At 47.3% G+C, this 17,149-nt stretch overlaps 1 protein-coding gene across 2 annotated transcripts; it reads right to left on the bottom strand.

The window, feature by feature from the left end:
- Window positions 1-1,342: 1,342 nt before the first annotated feature.
- On the bottom strand, window positions 1,343-16,682 carry adam11 (ADAM metallopeptidase domain 11). 2 transcript variants are annotated; one of them, XM_076151888.1, is made up of 26 exons: window positions 16,416-16,682; window positions 16,103-16,239; window positions 14,206-14,282; window positions 13,763-13,829; window positions 9,518-9,600; window positions 9,059-9,110; window positions 7,911-7,992; window positions 7,245-7,402; window positions 6,669-6,743; window positions 6,504-6,575; window positions 6,204-6,370; window positions 6,006-6,090; window positions 5,680-5,770; window positions 5,227-5,278; window positions 5,028-5,127; window positions 4,823-4,894; window positions 4,574-4,666; window positions 4,398-4,478; window positions 4,233-4,283; window positions 4,084-4,147; window positions 3,836-3,941; window positions 3,618-3,737; window positions 3,308-3,476; window positions 3,102-3,213; window positions 2,280-2,370; window positions 1,838-2,088 (listed from the first exon to the last, which is right to left on the bottom strand). In XM_076151888.1, exons 1-26 carry the CDS (start codon window positions 16,471-16,473, stop codon window positions 2,028-2,030), a joined length of 2,376 nt encoding a protein of 791 aa, XP_076008003.1. In that variant the 5' UTR covers window positions 16,474-16,682; the 3' UTR covers window positions 1,838-2,027. The 2 variants fall into 2 exon arrangements, with proteins under 2 accessions (XP_076008002.1, XP_076008003.1); XM_076151887.1 differs by lacking the exons at window positions 13,763-13,829; window positions 14,206-14,282; window positions 16,103-16,239; window positions 16,416-16,682 and adding an exon at window positions 1,343-1,432 and having other exon boundaries at window positions 2,071-2,088; window positions 9,518-9,595.
- Between the last annotated feature and the right edge of the window lie 467 nt (window positions 16,683-17,149).

The raw sequence follows: 17,149 nt of genomic DNA, 5'->3' as shown, positions 1-17,149 counted from the left end.
CTGGCACCTGTTTGATTGTCCAGTAATACTGTTATTAGTGAAAGTAAGCTTCTAAAGCAGTCAACGTTCTTCCTCTGACCCTGATATAAAGGTCTGTGAGAGCCAAAGAGGAAAGTTTGACAAATAGTGCTACATATCCTTAAGTAGCAGCACTAAGGAGCACAATTGAGATTTCTGTCTATGCTTGAGTCTGTTACCATCCTGCAAACACCCTAATCGTTCTTAATGTTTATATATTTATTGCTGATTATGTTCTATTCATTTTAAATTGAGTCTTCTGAGTCATCATTCAAAACAAACGCAGAGTCTTCCTTTGGAGACTTGTGCTTTTGTTCAGAGCAGCAGGGAGTCGCTGCTGTATAAATGAGTCGACTCTATGATACATTATGTACAACAGCACCCGTGTTCAGCATACTGCTATGCATATCGTTTGTATATGGATTACATATCTCACAATGGGATAAAACATTTGGTGTGTACATATAATTATCTATCCAGCTTGGCCGTAATGAAGTACAGAGGACTTGGACATCAGCACAGAGAATCAAGCAAACACTTTCTTGCAGGCTTGAGCTTTAGATTCATACATTAATGCATATTATGTAGGAGCATTGATTAAGAATGGATGATACTGAAAAGCAGTGGAAGAGGAGAGTAGAAATGATGGCCATTACTGTAGCATGTACAGGAGCACAGCAAAATGACCTTGGTCAGGTAGCATTCAGGCGCCCACTGGTGGACTGGCAGGAAACTAATAAAATGTAATTCTGTTATCATGACATAATAAGCAATTGTATTCCTGAACTAATGAATAACATTTAATTAAAGTTGAATAGTCCAACTCCTGTATGCACACTGTGTAGCTAAGTCACTGATCTAGACAGATAAAATAACACTCACTTGTATTGCAGTTTACTGTAAGTCCCACTAATGACAAAAGGTTGTTTAACCTCTAAAACACCAGACTAAGATAAGAATGCCACCTTCCTCCATGAAATCAGTTAAAGGGTAAAAGCAGGATAACAGTCAAGATGGCAGAAGAGCAGCTGGGCGTGATCACCAGAGGAAAAGACAGTTAATGTAAGACAACCTCTTACATATGCACCCTGGACAAAAATGTCTCAGCTACTAGGAGGCGATACTGATGATGAGGAGTTGGACATTTGTAACAGGACGTGTCCCTGACAGTTGTTTTTAATCTGGTTGGAATGTGTCCTCAAAAAGAAATGAGAATTTCCAGGAGGAGAATCCTGAGGGGGGTGAGGGGGAACGCACGTTTAATATATCAGAAGGGGAAATATCAGAGTTCAGACGGCTCCTAACTGTTTGCAGAGCAAGTGGAAGACTTTATAGTTTTGTCTCCGCTGAGTAGACTGGGCACAGGGTAAGGAAGACAGGACAGCAGAGAGAAACGTTTCACACGCCCGAAGACCTGGGAGGAGAAGAGTCAAGAAGGAGGAGGAGGAGGAGGAGGAGGAGGAGATAAGAGCAGAAAAAGAGATGGAAAGAAGAAAAGCATGAGCAGCCAGATAGTCTTAAAACTATTAACATTGAAGGAAAACCCTGTTCTAAGTCACAAAAGAAACACACACTAGACAATTAGTTTAGAATCAAATTAAAATGTATAAAATAAGAATTTCTTTATCGTTTGCATGCGTATGTTAAATGAAACAGTTATTTGTTCTGTTAGTGCAGTGGTTCTCAAACTTTTTCTTTCGTGCCCCCCTTTTATAGATCAGAAGTTTTTCCTGGAACAGTACTTATTCATATCGCTCCTTTTCCGGTCCCACGCCCCCCTGGAGTAGCTCTGCGCCCCCCTAGGGGTCACGCCCCCCACTTTGAGAGCCACTGTGTTGGTGTGTCAGATACACAACAGGTACTAAAAAAAGTAGCTATGACAAATGTCTCTGAAGGTCAAAAAGGTGTAAAATGACAATATCGATCAATACTCAAATAAAGTAGGAGTAGGGGGCTCGAATAGATAAGACGGGTTTGAGGTTGATGTATGGATGGTGATCAATAAGCGCTTATGTTCTAGTGTAAATTCGGAGTTGGTAAGGGGGAACGTACCTTCCTCTTCGGATATTTCTGGATCCACAGCGAGCCAGGAGCAGAAAAGAAAAGAGGACAGAGGCAACAAGTTCAACAGAAGGTCGGGTAAGATTCTAAATCCTAGCAAACTCGACATGCCATCAAAACACGGGACAATCCAGGAGTAGGAAACATATCAATCCCCCATCAAAGTAGCCTAAAGCCGTTTCTGTCTTTAGGCTACTTACTTAAATCCCCAACCAGTTCCTCCCAGTACTATCGCCGCCACCAGAATCGCACCAGCAACCGAGCCGATGATGATATTGGTGCCACTGGGACCTGGAGGGAACAGGAAGGGATGAGACTGGGTACAGCAGCGACAAAGAGACATGACATCACAGAGAAGCTGACCAGACCATAAATGGGGGAAGACCTGCTTGAAATGTTACAAAACACACTTTCAACCAACATGTATATGGAAGAAGAAGAAGAAAAAGTAGTTAAACTACCATCACACTGATTTAAGGTTGATCAATTATCACATTTGGTACCAACTTGGAAGTATTTTTATGTTCTTTTATGTTGTCATCATTTAATTTGTGACTTAATGTCCACCATTATTTAATTTTTATTTATGCGTTTCTCCTGACTGTTAAGGAGAAGTGTTGTTAAAGCCGATATTTGATTGGATGAGTTTCTTTGACAGGGACAGCACACGTTAGCCAAAGAGGCTAATTTCACCTGGATTCCCCTGGCAGGCAGCTAGTTAGAAAGAGACGTGCATACAAGCATGAGGGTTAAAACCAGTTAGGATTACATTTATTTGGTTACTTTTGCCATTACTGACAGTTACTACTACTATTATTACTGCTACACTCGTCTTAATTACGATTCCAACTCTGTTTTCACAAGTTATTCAGATAATCCCACTGTCGTCCCCTCTGTCCCCGCCGCAGTGTGATGTGGACATGAATCCCATGTTTGTCAGTCTGAAGCAAGGAGCTGCTGTTGTCCATTGGAATGCCGGCGTGACTGTTCGTCTGCTCATAAAGGGTGTGTGGCGTGGTTACCTTTGTGCTCCAGTTCTTGTGGCGGGGTGGGGACAGGGATGGGGTCAAACACGCTACAGTCCTTCCCGGTGAAGTCTGGATCACAGATGCACTTCACCTCATTATTGCAGGTCTGTAGGAGAGAGAGAGAGGAGAAGGAAGTGTGAGTCGGAAGTGGATGAAGACGTGAGGTGACCCCACCCCCCCCTCTGAGGTGGGAGACTCACCCCGTGGTGGGAGCAGATGCGTGAGGAGGACGAGCCCGGGCAGGTGCTCAGGTTGAAGGTGGTGACGGGGAGGCAGCGGCGGTCCAGACACATCATGTTCGGCCCGCACGGCGTGCCGTCCTCAACGTAACCCAGGTCCAGGCCGTCATCCAGCACAGCGTGGGCGCCCCTGTTCACAGCACAGGGCAGAGGGTGACATACACACACGAGGCAGTGGAGGACCTGGACCTCCTTTTTCCTCCTGCCAAGAGCATCCCCAAACCTTCAAACCCCTCAACCCTCCTCAAACTCCAGAGGGAAAATATCTGACCTGCAGTCCATGTATCTGTTCTGATGGTGGATTGTCAAACTGGTGAGCGGGCCCTGGTATTCTCCGAACCGCGGCTTCTCTGTCAGGTTGGTGCACAGCAGGAAACCACACAAGACGTCTCTGATGGAGGAGAGGAGGTCAACAAATAGGATTTATTTTGGAGTTTGTCGTTGTGGATTTGAAACGGTGAGTATTTGGAGGCGGTGCCAGTCACTCACTGCTTGCTGCACTGCACCCATCCCTGACCGCTGGAGTCCCGACCACAGTTTCCTTTCTCGTTGCCCTCAGAGTTCAGCTTCTCGTAGCAGAACCTGTCAGCAGACTCTGCGATGGGAGGAGATGGGAGGTCAGTTTTGGTCACCTTCCCCGTCACTTGATTACACTTACACTTTTTTACAAATACTTATACAGTAACATCAGACTGTAAGGTGACATCAAATAGTAAAAGTCCAATATCCAAACCTACTGTAGCCCCACAGAGTCATACACTGGCCATCTCTGGTCTTACAGCGACCCCCGTAACAGCGCCCCTGCAGGGGAGGAGAGGAGGTTACAACAGTGAAGAGCGAGCATGCAGGAGCTTTTACTGTATCTGAAACAACAACCTGACCTCACCTGTCCTGCATCACACATGTAGCTGTCCAGTTTGTGGACGTTATGAGGGCACTGCCAGAGAAGGAGAGCAAGAAAGACAAAATTAAAGGCCCCAGTGTGAAAACAGAGGTTAAAAGAGGTTTTGAAGCATCTGAGTAACTCCGACATGTCAGGACTTGTATTGACCTGGCTGGAGTCTCCTGTGCAGGTCTCAGGGATGTCACAGTCGTTGACGGCTTCACGGCAGGTCGCGCCTCTCAGCTCGTACTGTTACACACGAGAGAGAGAGCGATCAGGGCCTTGGTGAACCATGACAAACAAACAAGTGAGTGAAAGCGTCGCCGTGTGGCTGAGCAGCTCACCCTGCAGTCCTTGCAGCAGAGGCCGTTGCTGCACATGGCATTGTGGGTAAGGGTGCACTTCTTACAGCAGTTGGCTCCTTTGCGGGCGCACTCCTATGGGTCAGAGACGCTTTATATATGCACCAGGTCTAATCCTTCATCAACACCACAACCAATACCAAAGGCTGAGATCCTCTACCATCAGGCTAAAGGCAGAACGACTTCTGTCTACAATGATTGTCAACAGTGAGAGTTGGTTCAAACACTCACCAATAAGGATCCACAGTCACATTCCTCTCCCGGCTCCACAAATCCATTGCCACACTCGGGCGGGTCCAGAAGCTATGCGGAACCAAAACCATAATGGATCCAAACATATTTTAACCATGAAGACATCGCAGCGCTCTCTTACAGATCTCCCTCCCAAACACAGCTTGTGCCATAAACCTTCTCTTTGCCGCTGATGACCTCTCACCTTGCGGGGCTTGTTGAAGAGGCAGCTGGCGCCGCCCTGCTGGAGGAAACGCAGATACTCGTCTATGCTGCAGCGGGAGAACTTTCTGGGCAGGTTGTAGCTGATGACAACAGGAAAAAAAGCACATTGCAACACGAGTAGAAATACAATTTGGTACTGTAGCTCACCAATGTGTGTATTGTACAAAGAGGACACACACCCAGTATCCTCCATGATACAGCCCAGCCATGGGTCTGGACACCTGCAGTCACCTGGACACACACACACACACACACACACACACACACACACACACACACACACACACACACACACACACACACACACACACACACACACACACACACACACACACACACACACACACACACACACACACACACACACACACACACACACACACACACACACACACACACACACACACACACACACACACACACACACACACAGTAAATCCTCAAGTCAAGACATTCCCCCTATGCCCTCATCACACTCTGCACTGCTGACCTCTCACCACTTGGGGGCGCTGTTACTTAAATGAAGCAGAGTTTGTTTTTTGTCCTTCAACTTAACAGTGTGACGACAAATTTGTGTGTAAAGTTCCGTCACGCCCCCCCCCCCCCCCCCCCCCAGTGTCCTGGGACTTCACCTGCAGCGGGCCGCTCCTTGTTCCGGACCATGCCGATGTTCTGGCCGAGGCTCTGACACAGCGTGATGGCCATGGGTCCCACGCTGCCAAACTGGAACAAACACAAGGAAAGGTGGCAAATAAAGGTCTACATTTATTAGTTTTGGCGAGACTTTCTACATAAATATCAGAGTTTTGTATCTTGCTAAAGCGAAAATATGAACCCGAGGACTTTTACTTGTGAGTGCGACTTTAAGAATGCTCCTGTCAGCACTTTTGACACCACAATCAAAGATAACCAGGGGAGGAAAGTAACCAGAAATGAATGTCAGGGTCACGAGTCTGACCTCATTGATGCCTCCGCCTCGAGTGACGGAGCAGATGCCCCCGATGTAGGCCGCCTCACTCCGGCTGCACATGAACGTCCGACCCCTGCGGGACACAAGACACTTCAAAGTAAGAGTAATACGTTGAAAATAGTCATCATCATTCTGATTTGGCCATGCTTGATGATGAGTCAGCGGGAATCAGGCGGCTGAACCCACGAGAAGAGGTGCACGGCGTCGCTGCGCTCCTTGATGCTCTCCTTCCTGTACTTCATGAAGTCACGCAGCGTGAGCAAGGGGTCGTCGCCCACGGAGATCCTGTTTTCAGAGGACCAGGTTTCCATGGCAACCAGCACGATGCGAGTGTTCAGCTGCTCCTTGTAGATCTGAAATTGTAAAAAAACAAAAAAAAAAAACAGGAGACATTGTCAGCGTGGCAGAGGAGAGATGAAGGGCTTGCGGGCCTCCTCTTCAGATACGCATCCACTTTTAGACACGATGCTATGTTCTATTCCTCACCGCGTCGGCCATGTTCACCACCGATTTGGCAAAGTTCTTCGTCTGGACGGTGGAGCGGCGGAGCTGAACAAACTGAGCAGAGGGGGAAACTTCATGTTTCTGTTGAATCAACACAGCAGAGACAGACTGAGGGGGACTTGAATGGAGCGGAGCAGTTGCACCCACCAGCTCATAGTCGTTCACAACCGTCAGCTCGATGTACTTGGTCTCAGACTGAACCGTGCGCTGGCCTCGTCGCACCTGCAGGGGGCGAGAGAGACACACACACACACAACACAGCCGGAGCGTTCAGTCTTCTGTTATAATAACCTTCACACAGGACAAACACATAAACACACACACACACACACACACGCACACACGCACACACGCACAGCAGGTGAAACTGTTACTCATACTGAACACACACACACACGCTGATGCTGTGGAAACTCGAGTCTTCGACCTTGACAGAGTTACACAAGTTGAGGAACATTGTTCGCGGCACTCAACAAAGTGTGTCTTACCGCCTGGGTCGCATTACTCTAGAGATTTACCTTGAACACCTCACACACACACTCACACACACACACTCCAAACCAGGCGTGTGAGAAACGAGGAGCAGGAGTCCCAGAGAAGTGTAGAATTTATCATTACACCACTTACTTTGTCAGGGGTTTCATTTTTGGTTAGTTTAAGGCCTTTATCAGTGTTGGTGTGTGTCGGTGTGTGTGTATGTTCTGAGAGAGTTGTTGGACTGACTTGTCGTTTGGAGCGCCTCAGGCCCTCTGTAAAGTCGTGTCTCTCCGGCTCAGACCCATGGTCTCCGCCCCGCGTCTCCCTGTCCTCCCCCGCCTTGATGTCTCCTTTACTGTGGCTGCCCGCCGGCCCCCCAGGCCCTGTTCTGTTCACGGAGCATCCTTGGACACACACACACACACACACACACACACACACACACACACACACACACACACACACACACACACACACACACACACACACACACACACACACACACACACACACACACACACACACACACACACAGTTGGAAAGGAGAAGGAGTGAGAGAAAAGTGGTTAGTCATCAGTGCCAGGCATGGATGTAGCCATGTATTTCAGTCCACTGAGAAATCAATATCACGCAGCCGGAGAAGGAGAGAGAGAGAGAGAGAAAGTGTGTGTGTGTGGTTGGGGGGGGCCGGAAGGGGAGAGAGACAATTCCAGGGAGGCAGACGAGTGTCCGGGACAAAGAGGAAAGGACGAGGAGGAGCTGCATCCAAATGAGACTTTAGCAAGGGCGAGTAGAGAAGTCGGACAACCTGTGAGTGTGTGTGTGTGTCTGTGTATGTGTGTGTAGACACAAGGACAACCTGGAATTATTAATTCAGACGTTGGCAGAGGAAGATGCGTTGATTCTGTATACCTGGACAGAGCGACGCAAAGAGATCTACATCCGGCATCCGGAACACCACGTGGTCCTTGTGCTCCTGGTGCTCCTGGTGAGCCTGCGGAATCAGGAAAAAGCATTAAAAAGAGAGAGAGAACAGTCAGATACTATGTGATCAACTTCAAGAATGAGATTTGAAGAGAGAGACGACTCAAACCAACAAACTACTTTCAGTTAGCAAAACATTCTTCTTTGCTTTGGTTGAACTTTGAACCAAGCGTCTCTCTCTCTCCGAATCTCGACCTCCTTTATCGATGCCTTTAACAGACAGCTCAGCTCTCACACCGACATCATACTGCTGGCAAACGAGAACAGACTGGACAAATGGCACAAGCTCTGATATAAAAGGAAGTAAGCGCCGCTGCTTCCTGCTCGTCACCGACCTTAAAAGCTTTTCAGCGTGAGAAAAAAAGAAAAGGAGCACCGCCGCGTCCTGCGAGGTAGACGGGGATCAACAGGAGGAAAGTGCTCTGATGCATAATTAATCAATCACTGAGCTGTCATAATGGCAATAACACCACTGGACACTGCGGTACACTTGAGATGGGGGATGAATACTTTATGAAAATGACCCATTTGAGATGGAGAGCAGGAGGGAGGAGGGCGGAGAGGGCCCGAGGAAGAGCAGCGAGGCTATCGATCCATCTCTCCCCGTCTATGTAATTGAGCTGTAGTGCGATTACCATGGAGGTCTTAATGGGAAAAAAAGCTCGGGCCTCTCCCTCGCCAAAAAACACTTCCCGCTCCCCGTCCGTCACAGCGACCCCCTTCATTCCCCATCCTCGGAAAAATCTCTCCATCCTGGATTTGATCACCGTTTCTTCCTCTGTGGCCCCGAAATTCATCAACCACCCCCCCGCTCTAACTATCTAACTCTCTCCATCTCTCACCAACACACACACACACTCAGATGAAACAGGAGACGCGTTGCAGGCGGGTGGATTGTATATCAACTCAATACTTTCCATAGAGAAACACGGAGATAAGGTAACACCGTCTGGACTGCCCGTAAGTCAGAGAGAGAGAGAGAGAGCGAGAGAGAGAGGCAGACAGACAAACGCTTAGGAGACCTTCAACTGGTACGAGGAACAATTGACAAACATCGGTCACTCTTCCTCACTCACCTCACCGACCGGCTGGATCTCGTAGGAGAAGATCCCATCGGAGAACATTCCCCTGGAGAAGAAGAACACATCAGAACTGCATGTGTTTGGAAGATGAGAGGACGGACTGGTGAAGACTCGGGACTAATGAGCCGAATTACTTCATTAAATTCTTGATTGCTTACTTCTAGCGGCTCTGCATCTAGTTTGCATTCATTTATTTTGCGTACAAATTTACAGGATGTAGATGATGTAATGCTAATTAACGTTTTGGTCGGATGGTTTCATTCATTAGCTAGTATGACTTTGTCTCCATGTCCTCATGTTTTGATCATTTTTTTCCATTTCTAAGCGCAATACAAACAAGAATAAAGGCCCCCAAATGACACCCTGTACGGTATTTTGGAATGTGTTTCTACACACACACACACATGCACACAAACTCCCTCTACTTCAGGCAGAAGTAACCCGAAATCTCACCGCAGGCCGTGGCAGGTGGACAGAGCCACCCAGGATCCAGGGACCCCCCGCACGTGCCCATGGTAGTAACAGTGCTCGCCCCCCTGGGAATCAAACACATCCATCACACAAACACACATTAGAAAAGTGAGACATAAAGCCTCTCACTGTAGAATCATGGGGTTTTCAAATCCATACAAGCCAACAGGTTGGAGCCTACAGGCGACCTACAGGGTCAACTGAGGACTTTCTACTGTAAGAGTTAGGGGAAACCAACACCTGCTGAGTCTGCACATGTGTGTGAGAGAGGGCGAGGGAGAGAGGGCAGGAGAGAGAGAGAGAGAGAGCAATTCAAGGATGGGGATCAAACATAAACGTGCCATTTGGAGTGGATGGTGCCCTGAATTTCAATTTTTCTTAACACAGAAGCTTGAATGAGACAGTTATGGACTATTAAAGGAGGATTACACTCAAATCACAAAACACAGCTTGCAGAAATCACAGAGAACAGCTGTTACAGACTGAATAATGTAACTGTTCTGGTAAAGCAATAATAACAGCACCTTTCCAAAGCTCAAAATACATTCAAGATTAGCAACGCACAAAAAAAAGAACTCCTGCTCCGGCCATTATGTCAAGCAGCAGGACTAGTTCTCTGCATCTTCATCTGAATGAAGACGAGTCCAGAGAGTGTTGTGTTGCATCCCAAAGAGGGAGAATGATCCAGTTACAGCAATAGAGGGAGTCACACTTGGACGGAGTCAGTCATGCACGTGTGTGTGCTTAAATGAGCGAGCAAACGGACGTTGGTGACGAGCGGCCAGATTACACGCCACGGGCCAGAGCAGTGGCCCTCATCTACTGTAAGTGCATGGAGAGCACACTTGGCTGCGTTTTAACCTCCTTTGAAAATGGAAGAAGGAACGTGTGTGTGTGTATATGTGTGTGTGGGGGGGCAGTTTCAGGTGTTTGTAATGAAGCTCTATAATCATGTCTGCCACCTGAGCCTGCCGTTGCCTGGCACGGCCGACAGCCCGGGAAGAAAAGAGGCAACATGGCGCCGCCGTTCTCCATGCTTGACCAAACTACGACTAAATTAACACACACACACACACACACACACACACACACACACACACACACACACACACACACACACACACACACACACACACACACACACACACACACACACACACACACACACACACACACACACACACACACACACACACACACACACACACACACACACACACACACGAGAATAATGTGCTGAATCAGCTTATTCCAGTACTTCAAGATCTCTAAAACGCTCATCCCACATCAAAAACACACACAATACTCCACCAATATTTATGTTGCAGTTGATCACATCAAAGCTGCAGGGACAATCCTCCCCGAACTCCCACTTAGGCCGAGCTCTGGTATTATGTTGTATAATTTATTTAGATTGAGCTTTGGTTCTTCTGCTGAGGTAGAAAGTGACTTTCATTTGTCGTAAGGGCAAAGTGAGACAGCCCACAGCACTTAGCCTGGGCAAGATAAAAATAAATAAAAGGTAGGATTACAAGGATAAAAGGGAGGAAATCAAATTGCCTGACGCAGCACACACACACACACACACACACACACACTAACTGTGCGGGGCTGAGGGTGCTTTGCAGACGAGAGCTACCTGCTTCACATGCTCATAAACTTACTTAAGACACAACAGATGTGTACATCTTTATGATAATACCTTGTGCAGATAAACAGAAGCTGAGTGAGAAACGACTCAAAGCTCATTTGTGGATGGAGAAGCAGAAAAACTAACCAGCAAATGATCAGCAGCAAATATCAGCTGGCTCCCACAGAGACAGGAGGAGGATTTAAGGTAACCTTATCAAGTCTAACTGGATTAGGACGGGCTGGAGTTTTCTGCATGTCTGCACTTTGATTCAGCAGCGTGGAGGAGAGGAAATGAAGCAGAGGCGGTGAAAGGAAAGAGATTAAGTCCAGAGAGAGAGGAACACTGCTTTGGAATTTTGATTGGAAGTAGTTGAAGTAACAGTTTCCTTTCAAATGTGTTCTTCTGAGGTCCTTGTTCCTGTCGACTAGTGGTCTCCCCTTCCTTTATTAGTGCGTTGCTACTTTTTAAAAGGGAAGATTACTGCCACCAACTGTAGCTAGATGGAATTGCACGAGACCGCAACGTTGGTTTCACTTAGCAACCCGTCGGGAAAACTGATAGGCATGCAGAACAAGACATTGATGAGATGTTTCCACTCCAGCCTGTGGAACAATGCAACAGCAGAACACTGCAGTTTTCAGATGCGCTCGGCTTCTGCAGGACACTGACAGACAAATGAAACTGCTCCGATCAATTCAAGCCTCATTTCTCATCGACTCCCAGGTTGTTGCGTCGTTGAGATCCGACCAGCAGCTCCATAGAAAAACTTTGATCCACGAGGACACACAAAAGGCCTGGAGGGAATTTATTTGCACGTCAATAAAACTAAATATATCAAATATAGAAGTGCTGCTGGAGGCGGCGGCACATGGATCATACGCCAAGACTCCAAAAGTGCTTACATGACCAATTCTATTGTTGCATTTACCTGCAAACAAATGAAGCGGTGTTTGCACGTGCATGAGAACATTTGCTCCTAATCAATAGTATTCGCGCACATAAACACTAAGTTACCAATTCATTAGCTGTGTAAATTTTAATAACATAATTTGTTAATAGCCCTGCAGTTCATCCTTTGTTCTTGTCTGCGTTACATTAGTTCGATACTTTGCTTACGCTGTGGTTTGCGGTACCTGAACGAAAAAGGAGCAGACGATTAGGGGGACTTACAGGTTCGCTGAAACAAAAAGACCCCTCACCCTAGATTGTCCACCGGGTGGCACTGTAGGATTCACGGGGCAAACAGGACTCCTGACATCATCGCCTGCCCATTTTTCTTTGACGTGATGCTGGTCAACAACCAACCAGTGTGAGCCTTCACACGGTGAATGTCCTTTATTGTGATCCGCCATCTGCTGCCTCCTCTCGTACCTTTTCTTCTTCCTCTTATCTGGGTTTAGAAACATTTAAATTCAGGGCACCATCCTCTTCACATTGCACGTTTACCTTCCCCTCCTGTGATCACCCATCCTTACTTTACTTCAATCTCTCTCTCTCTCTCTCTCTCTCTCTCCTTCGCCCTCTACCTCTCTCTGACTACAAGTTGGAGCATCACAACAAAGTAGACCCACGCTGCTGCTGACTGCTGGTAGCCATGGCAACCTTCTGCCGATTGGCCCGGTGGTCGCCAAGAGAGGAAAAAGGGATTCAAAGAGAAACAGATGCGTGATGGAGGTAAAGGGGGGGGGGAGGGATGGCAAGGAAGAGATGAAGGCTAAATTAAACCTCTGGTGTGTGTGTCTGTGAAATCCAACACTTACAAAAGGAAACAACCGCACATGATGACATTTTTACAACACAGTTTTATGCATTCTACACAAATGTACGACCGTGATGACGACGACAATTTTGGTCGAACCGTTTCGTAGCAACACAAGCATTGTGCAGCATCAGCTTTACTCATCGACACACACACACACACACACACACACACACACACACACACACACACACACACACACACACACACACACACACACACACACACACACACACACACACACACACACACACACACACACACACACACACACACACACACACACACACACACACACACACACACACACACACACACACCTGATGTCTGATAAGCGAGCTCCTCTGCCGCTGGCTATTAATCCTGTTCAAGTGTACCCAGGTCAAATGCTACCTTTGAAACTTAAGTCAAACGCACACTGTACTGCCTCTGAGGGTTGATTGAGAACTTATGAGCCGGGAATAACAAGCTCAAACTCAGGTCTATATTTGTTGCTATTGCTTTCATATAATAAAAAAAAAAGATCATATCCCCGGACATCTCCCGGCTGATAACCCTGTGTGTATGTGTGTGTGTGTTGGGGGGATGGAACAACGCTATGCTATGTTGTACGATGTCGTGGCAGTGTGCAGAGACCTTCATTTGCATCTCTTGCTGGCTTCCTTGCGTGTCAGGCAGAGAACTTATCAATCGGGCCTTGACACGTTTACACCGACGTGCTAATGATGCATCAGTGGAAAGAAATCCATTGTTATTAGATTGCGTTTGGGTTGATGCCACTGATTTACAAGGAATTCGGCAGATGTTTTATCAGAGGCTATTCAGGCGGTCCTACCGTATTCTGGGACGGCTGCCCATCCTCGTTAAAGTGGCGCTCCACATATTCTGTAGACAGGAGATGACTGGAGAGAAACGAGAGAAGAAGCACAACATTTGATTTGTGTCCGAGTCACTGAGTCTCTTTATTCAATACGTGTGGCACTGTTAGAAAAAGCTCAGTTGTCGGTTCATTTCTGTATTTTTGATAGATGATCTAATGGGATCTTATTAATCAACAGCATGAAACATTTCCACTTTACCCAGTTATCAGATGAAATTGACATGAATGCAATCTATCTGAGCAACATTTCAAATTGTGTGTGGAGCAAAGAGAGGGGGAGGATGCAGCTCTGTCTTCAGCCAGACCATAAATAATGAACATAAAGCACATAACGGGGCGGGAGGGAGGGATGGACAAAGAACATATGTTTGTGTGTGTGTTTGTGTGTGTGTTCGTACTGGTTGAGCTCCAGGTCAAGGATGAAGGATGTGCGAAAGGCCTCCACCAGGAAGCTGCTCTGGGCCAAGTGGACCGGCTGAGGCAGAAACAAAGGAGAGAGGTATTGATTAAAAATGGCAGCAGAAAGCCAAAGCAACTACAATCCTATTGATTATTGGCAGACAACCAATGTTGACAATACACAGGGGCAGTGGATGTTTTGTTTTTGTTCAATTAATCAATGCAACCTCTCAAATCTCTCTTTTTCATTGTGCTGAATTCCTAATTTCATTCTTTTTAACCAGTTTTTCCTTATCAAAACATCAGAATATGGCTTTAAACTGAACTAGCCACTGCCCTCTGATGAAGCCAAGGTCAAGCATTCATTTGTGTCCTGGCGACCCGCTCATGTTTCTTATTTCCTTCTAGGGAACTGTTAACAAGATCCAATAAAGCAAAAACTAAAAAAAATGACAGAACAGAAACCGACACCCAAAGCAAACAAGGGACTTGAACTCATCCGTCCCGGAACGCTTCGGGGAGCTTCGCCTAACCTTGCTCCAAGGTGGGCCCCACCCGCATTATGACAGAGCGCTGTGTTGCCTCCCGTTGCTGTTGCAGAGCCACGTAGCATCAATCAGAAGGTGACCCAAGTCCACCAAGGTGCCCACCAGCAAGAAGGCACATAACAAATCTTTCCCCAGGCGACACTGTAGCTCATTAGTTTAGTGCTCGAACAATATGTTATTAGTCAATCAACAGAAGATTAACAACAATTTTGACAGTCAGTAACTGTTTACAAGATATTACTGAACATTTGCTGTTAGGTTTGACATAATGAAGACTAAAAACTAAAGGAGTTCAGCTGCAGGCCTGCTCGTTTGAACACTTCCTGCCAAATAAAGCATCTGGGTTCTTGGATCATAACAAGTTCACAGCTAAAAAAACTGGTGTTGAAGTGTGACTCCATGTTATGTAGTCAAGTGGAAACATATGCTCGTCCATCTGGATCCCAAAAAAGTCCTTGCACATTGGTTTATATTCAGGAATTACAAGCTGACATCAATGTTGTTGGTTTGCCAGCAAGGGGGAGTTCAGTCAATGGCCAATAACCTGTTAAATTCCAACAGAGTGGTCCGTAATCGGAGGATCCATCTGATTATTACACACGTGGGACACATGAGACGACACAGGGACCGCAGTGTGTAGCTGAAGGCAGACCTGTGTCACATCTACTGGAGTGGACATACTGCTTTTATAGCAAACATAATGAAAGAGGAAGAGGAGGAGAGGTGGAGGTGTGAAATAGGATCTTATGGCTTGAATGAGGGAGCAGGGGTCGGCTGAGTTTGCAGGGTCATCTGGTGCTCGGGGTGTGGAAGGTGGAGAAAGGAGTGTGGACAGATACTGGACACATGAGCTCAGGCATAAGGACAGATAAAGGTGAACAGGTGTCAGGGTGCAAGTCAGGGTGCAAGTGAGGATAAGAGGAAGATCAGTCCCAAACTATTCCTACACCACCGTCATCTTCAATCGTTCACACAATCTACAGATTACAGCTTCTCCCTCCTACAACCAGATATGACTGATTAGAGATTCATGGAGCGGTCAATGAAAAATGAAAGCACCGCCAAAGTTAAGAATCATGGTCTCACTACATCTGCAGGATTCATCCATTCCTTATAGAATGGATGAATCCTGCAAACCCACACTTGATCAAGCAGTCGGTGCTCCACAGGCATGGATTCTTATGATCTTCTTATCATTTGGACATGCCATTTTGGAGAAACTGGTCACATTTGATGTCATATAGGAGCTTTAACATGTTAACAAAAGTGGCCACTGAATTTGGTATAGATTTGTTTAGGATGGAACAGAAATCTTGTATGAATAAGCTGAGTGTGTCTGATGTCTCACCCGCACCCCCGCTGTGGAGTTCTTCGCCCGGGTGTCCAGGCGGCTGTGGAGCAGCTCCTCACCGGAGTGGATCTGTTGCAGGAGCCTCTTGGGCTGAACGACCTCTTCTGCAGACCGGTGCTTCTCCTCCCGCAGACCTGGAGAGGAGGAGGAAGGATGGAGGGGGAATCAGCCTGGGAGCACCACAGCCCCGGCAGAGGGGAGCGATGTGAACCGAGGCAGGGACACGCTGAAGGAGGGGGTGGGTTTGGTTCGATGCTCCCTGGCTCCGGTGGATCACTGAAACTAAACGCTTCGGTCAAATCCCTCTTACCTGTCACGGTGCACCGCGCACACACTGCAGCGAACAGCAGGCATCTCACCGCCTGCATGATGCTCACATAGTCCCAGTGATTTCCTCGCTGCTGCGCCGTTCAAACGAGGAGACGCACGCCGAGCGCTGAGCTAAATCCCGCGGGTCAGCTGTTGATGGAGGAGACGAGCACAGCTGAGGGGTCCCTGAACGCGCCGCGACCGCATTTCTCAGCTCCCCCGTTTCGCGTCTGGAAGTTATAAGCGCCCGGACGAGACTGACGCACAATCCGACAGAAGCATCGTGTATCCGCGTTGAGAGCCTATGCGCGATCACAACACACACACATACACACATACACACATACACACACCCCTCTCGGCCTGATGTGGGTGCTCGCATGAAGTGAGGCTGCGCAAGGATCCGTGGGCATGGAGACGCCGGATGTGCCAATAAACCTCTTAGGAACCCTCAGAGTCCCCAGAGTGTCACACATGCTGTATTTCTTCCAGCATTAAAGCAACTTCTTCTCACATTAGTATATAAGCTTCATAAATGACTCAGGGCTCAATCCTGGTCCTCACCAAATGATTCCAACTCCTGCTCCAATCTGCACACCTGGGTTTGTTCATTAAGTGCAGGTGGGAGGACTTCTGTGACCTGCATCCCCTAAAGGTTTCTATACATTTGTAGTTTAAGGGGTTATTAAGGTTCTAATGGAAACGTTAGAGTCCAAATTGGAATGACAACACATC

The sequence above is a fragment of the Genypterus blacodes genome, unplaced genomic scaffold, assembly GCF_046128005.1.
Source record: "Genypterus blacodes isolate CSIRO-AG114 ecotype Tasmania unplaced genomic scaffold, CSIRO-AGI_Gbla_v1 ptg000055l_1, whole genome shotgun sequence".
NCBI lineage: Eukaryota > Metazoa > Chordata > Actinopteri > Ophidiiformes > Ophidiidae > Genypterus > Genypterus blacodes.
The sequence above is the reverse complement of the archived record's forward strand: the minus strand, read 5'-3'. Positions and strand labels throughout refer to the sequence as shown.

Excerpts from the sequence above, each read along its gene's own strand:
- adam11 (XM_076151888.1), bottom strand. The coding sequence starts at position 16,473 with ATGCAGGCGGTGAGATGCCTGCTGTTCGCTGCAGTGTGTGCGCGGTGC. Across the intron at positions 7,403-7,910 it reads CTTTGCGTCGCTCTGTCCAG|GATGCTCCGTGAACAGAACA; the intron begins GTATACAGAATC and ends TGTGTGTCCAAG. Across the intron at positions 4,667-4,822 it reads GTGACTGTGGATCCTTATTG|GAGTGCGCCCGCAAAGGAGC; the intron begins GTGAGTGTTTGA and ends TCTGACCCATAG.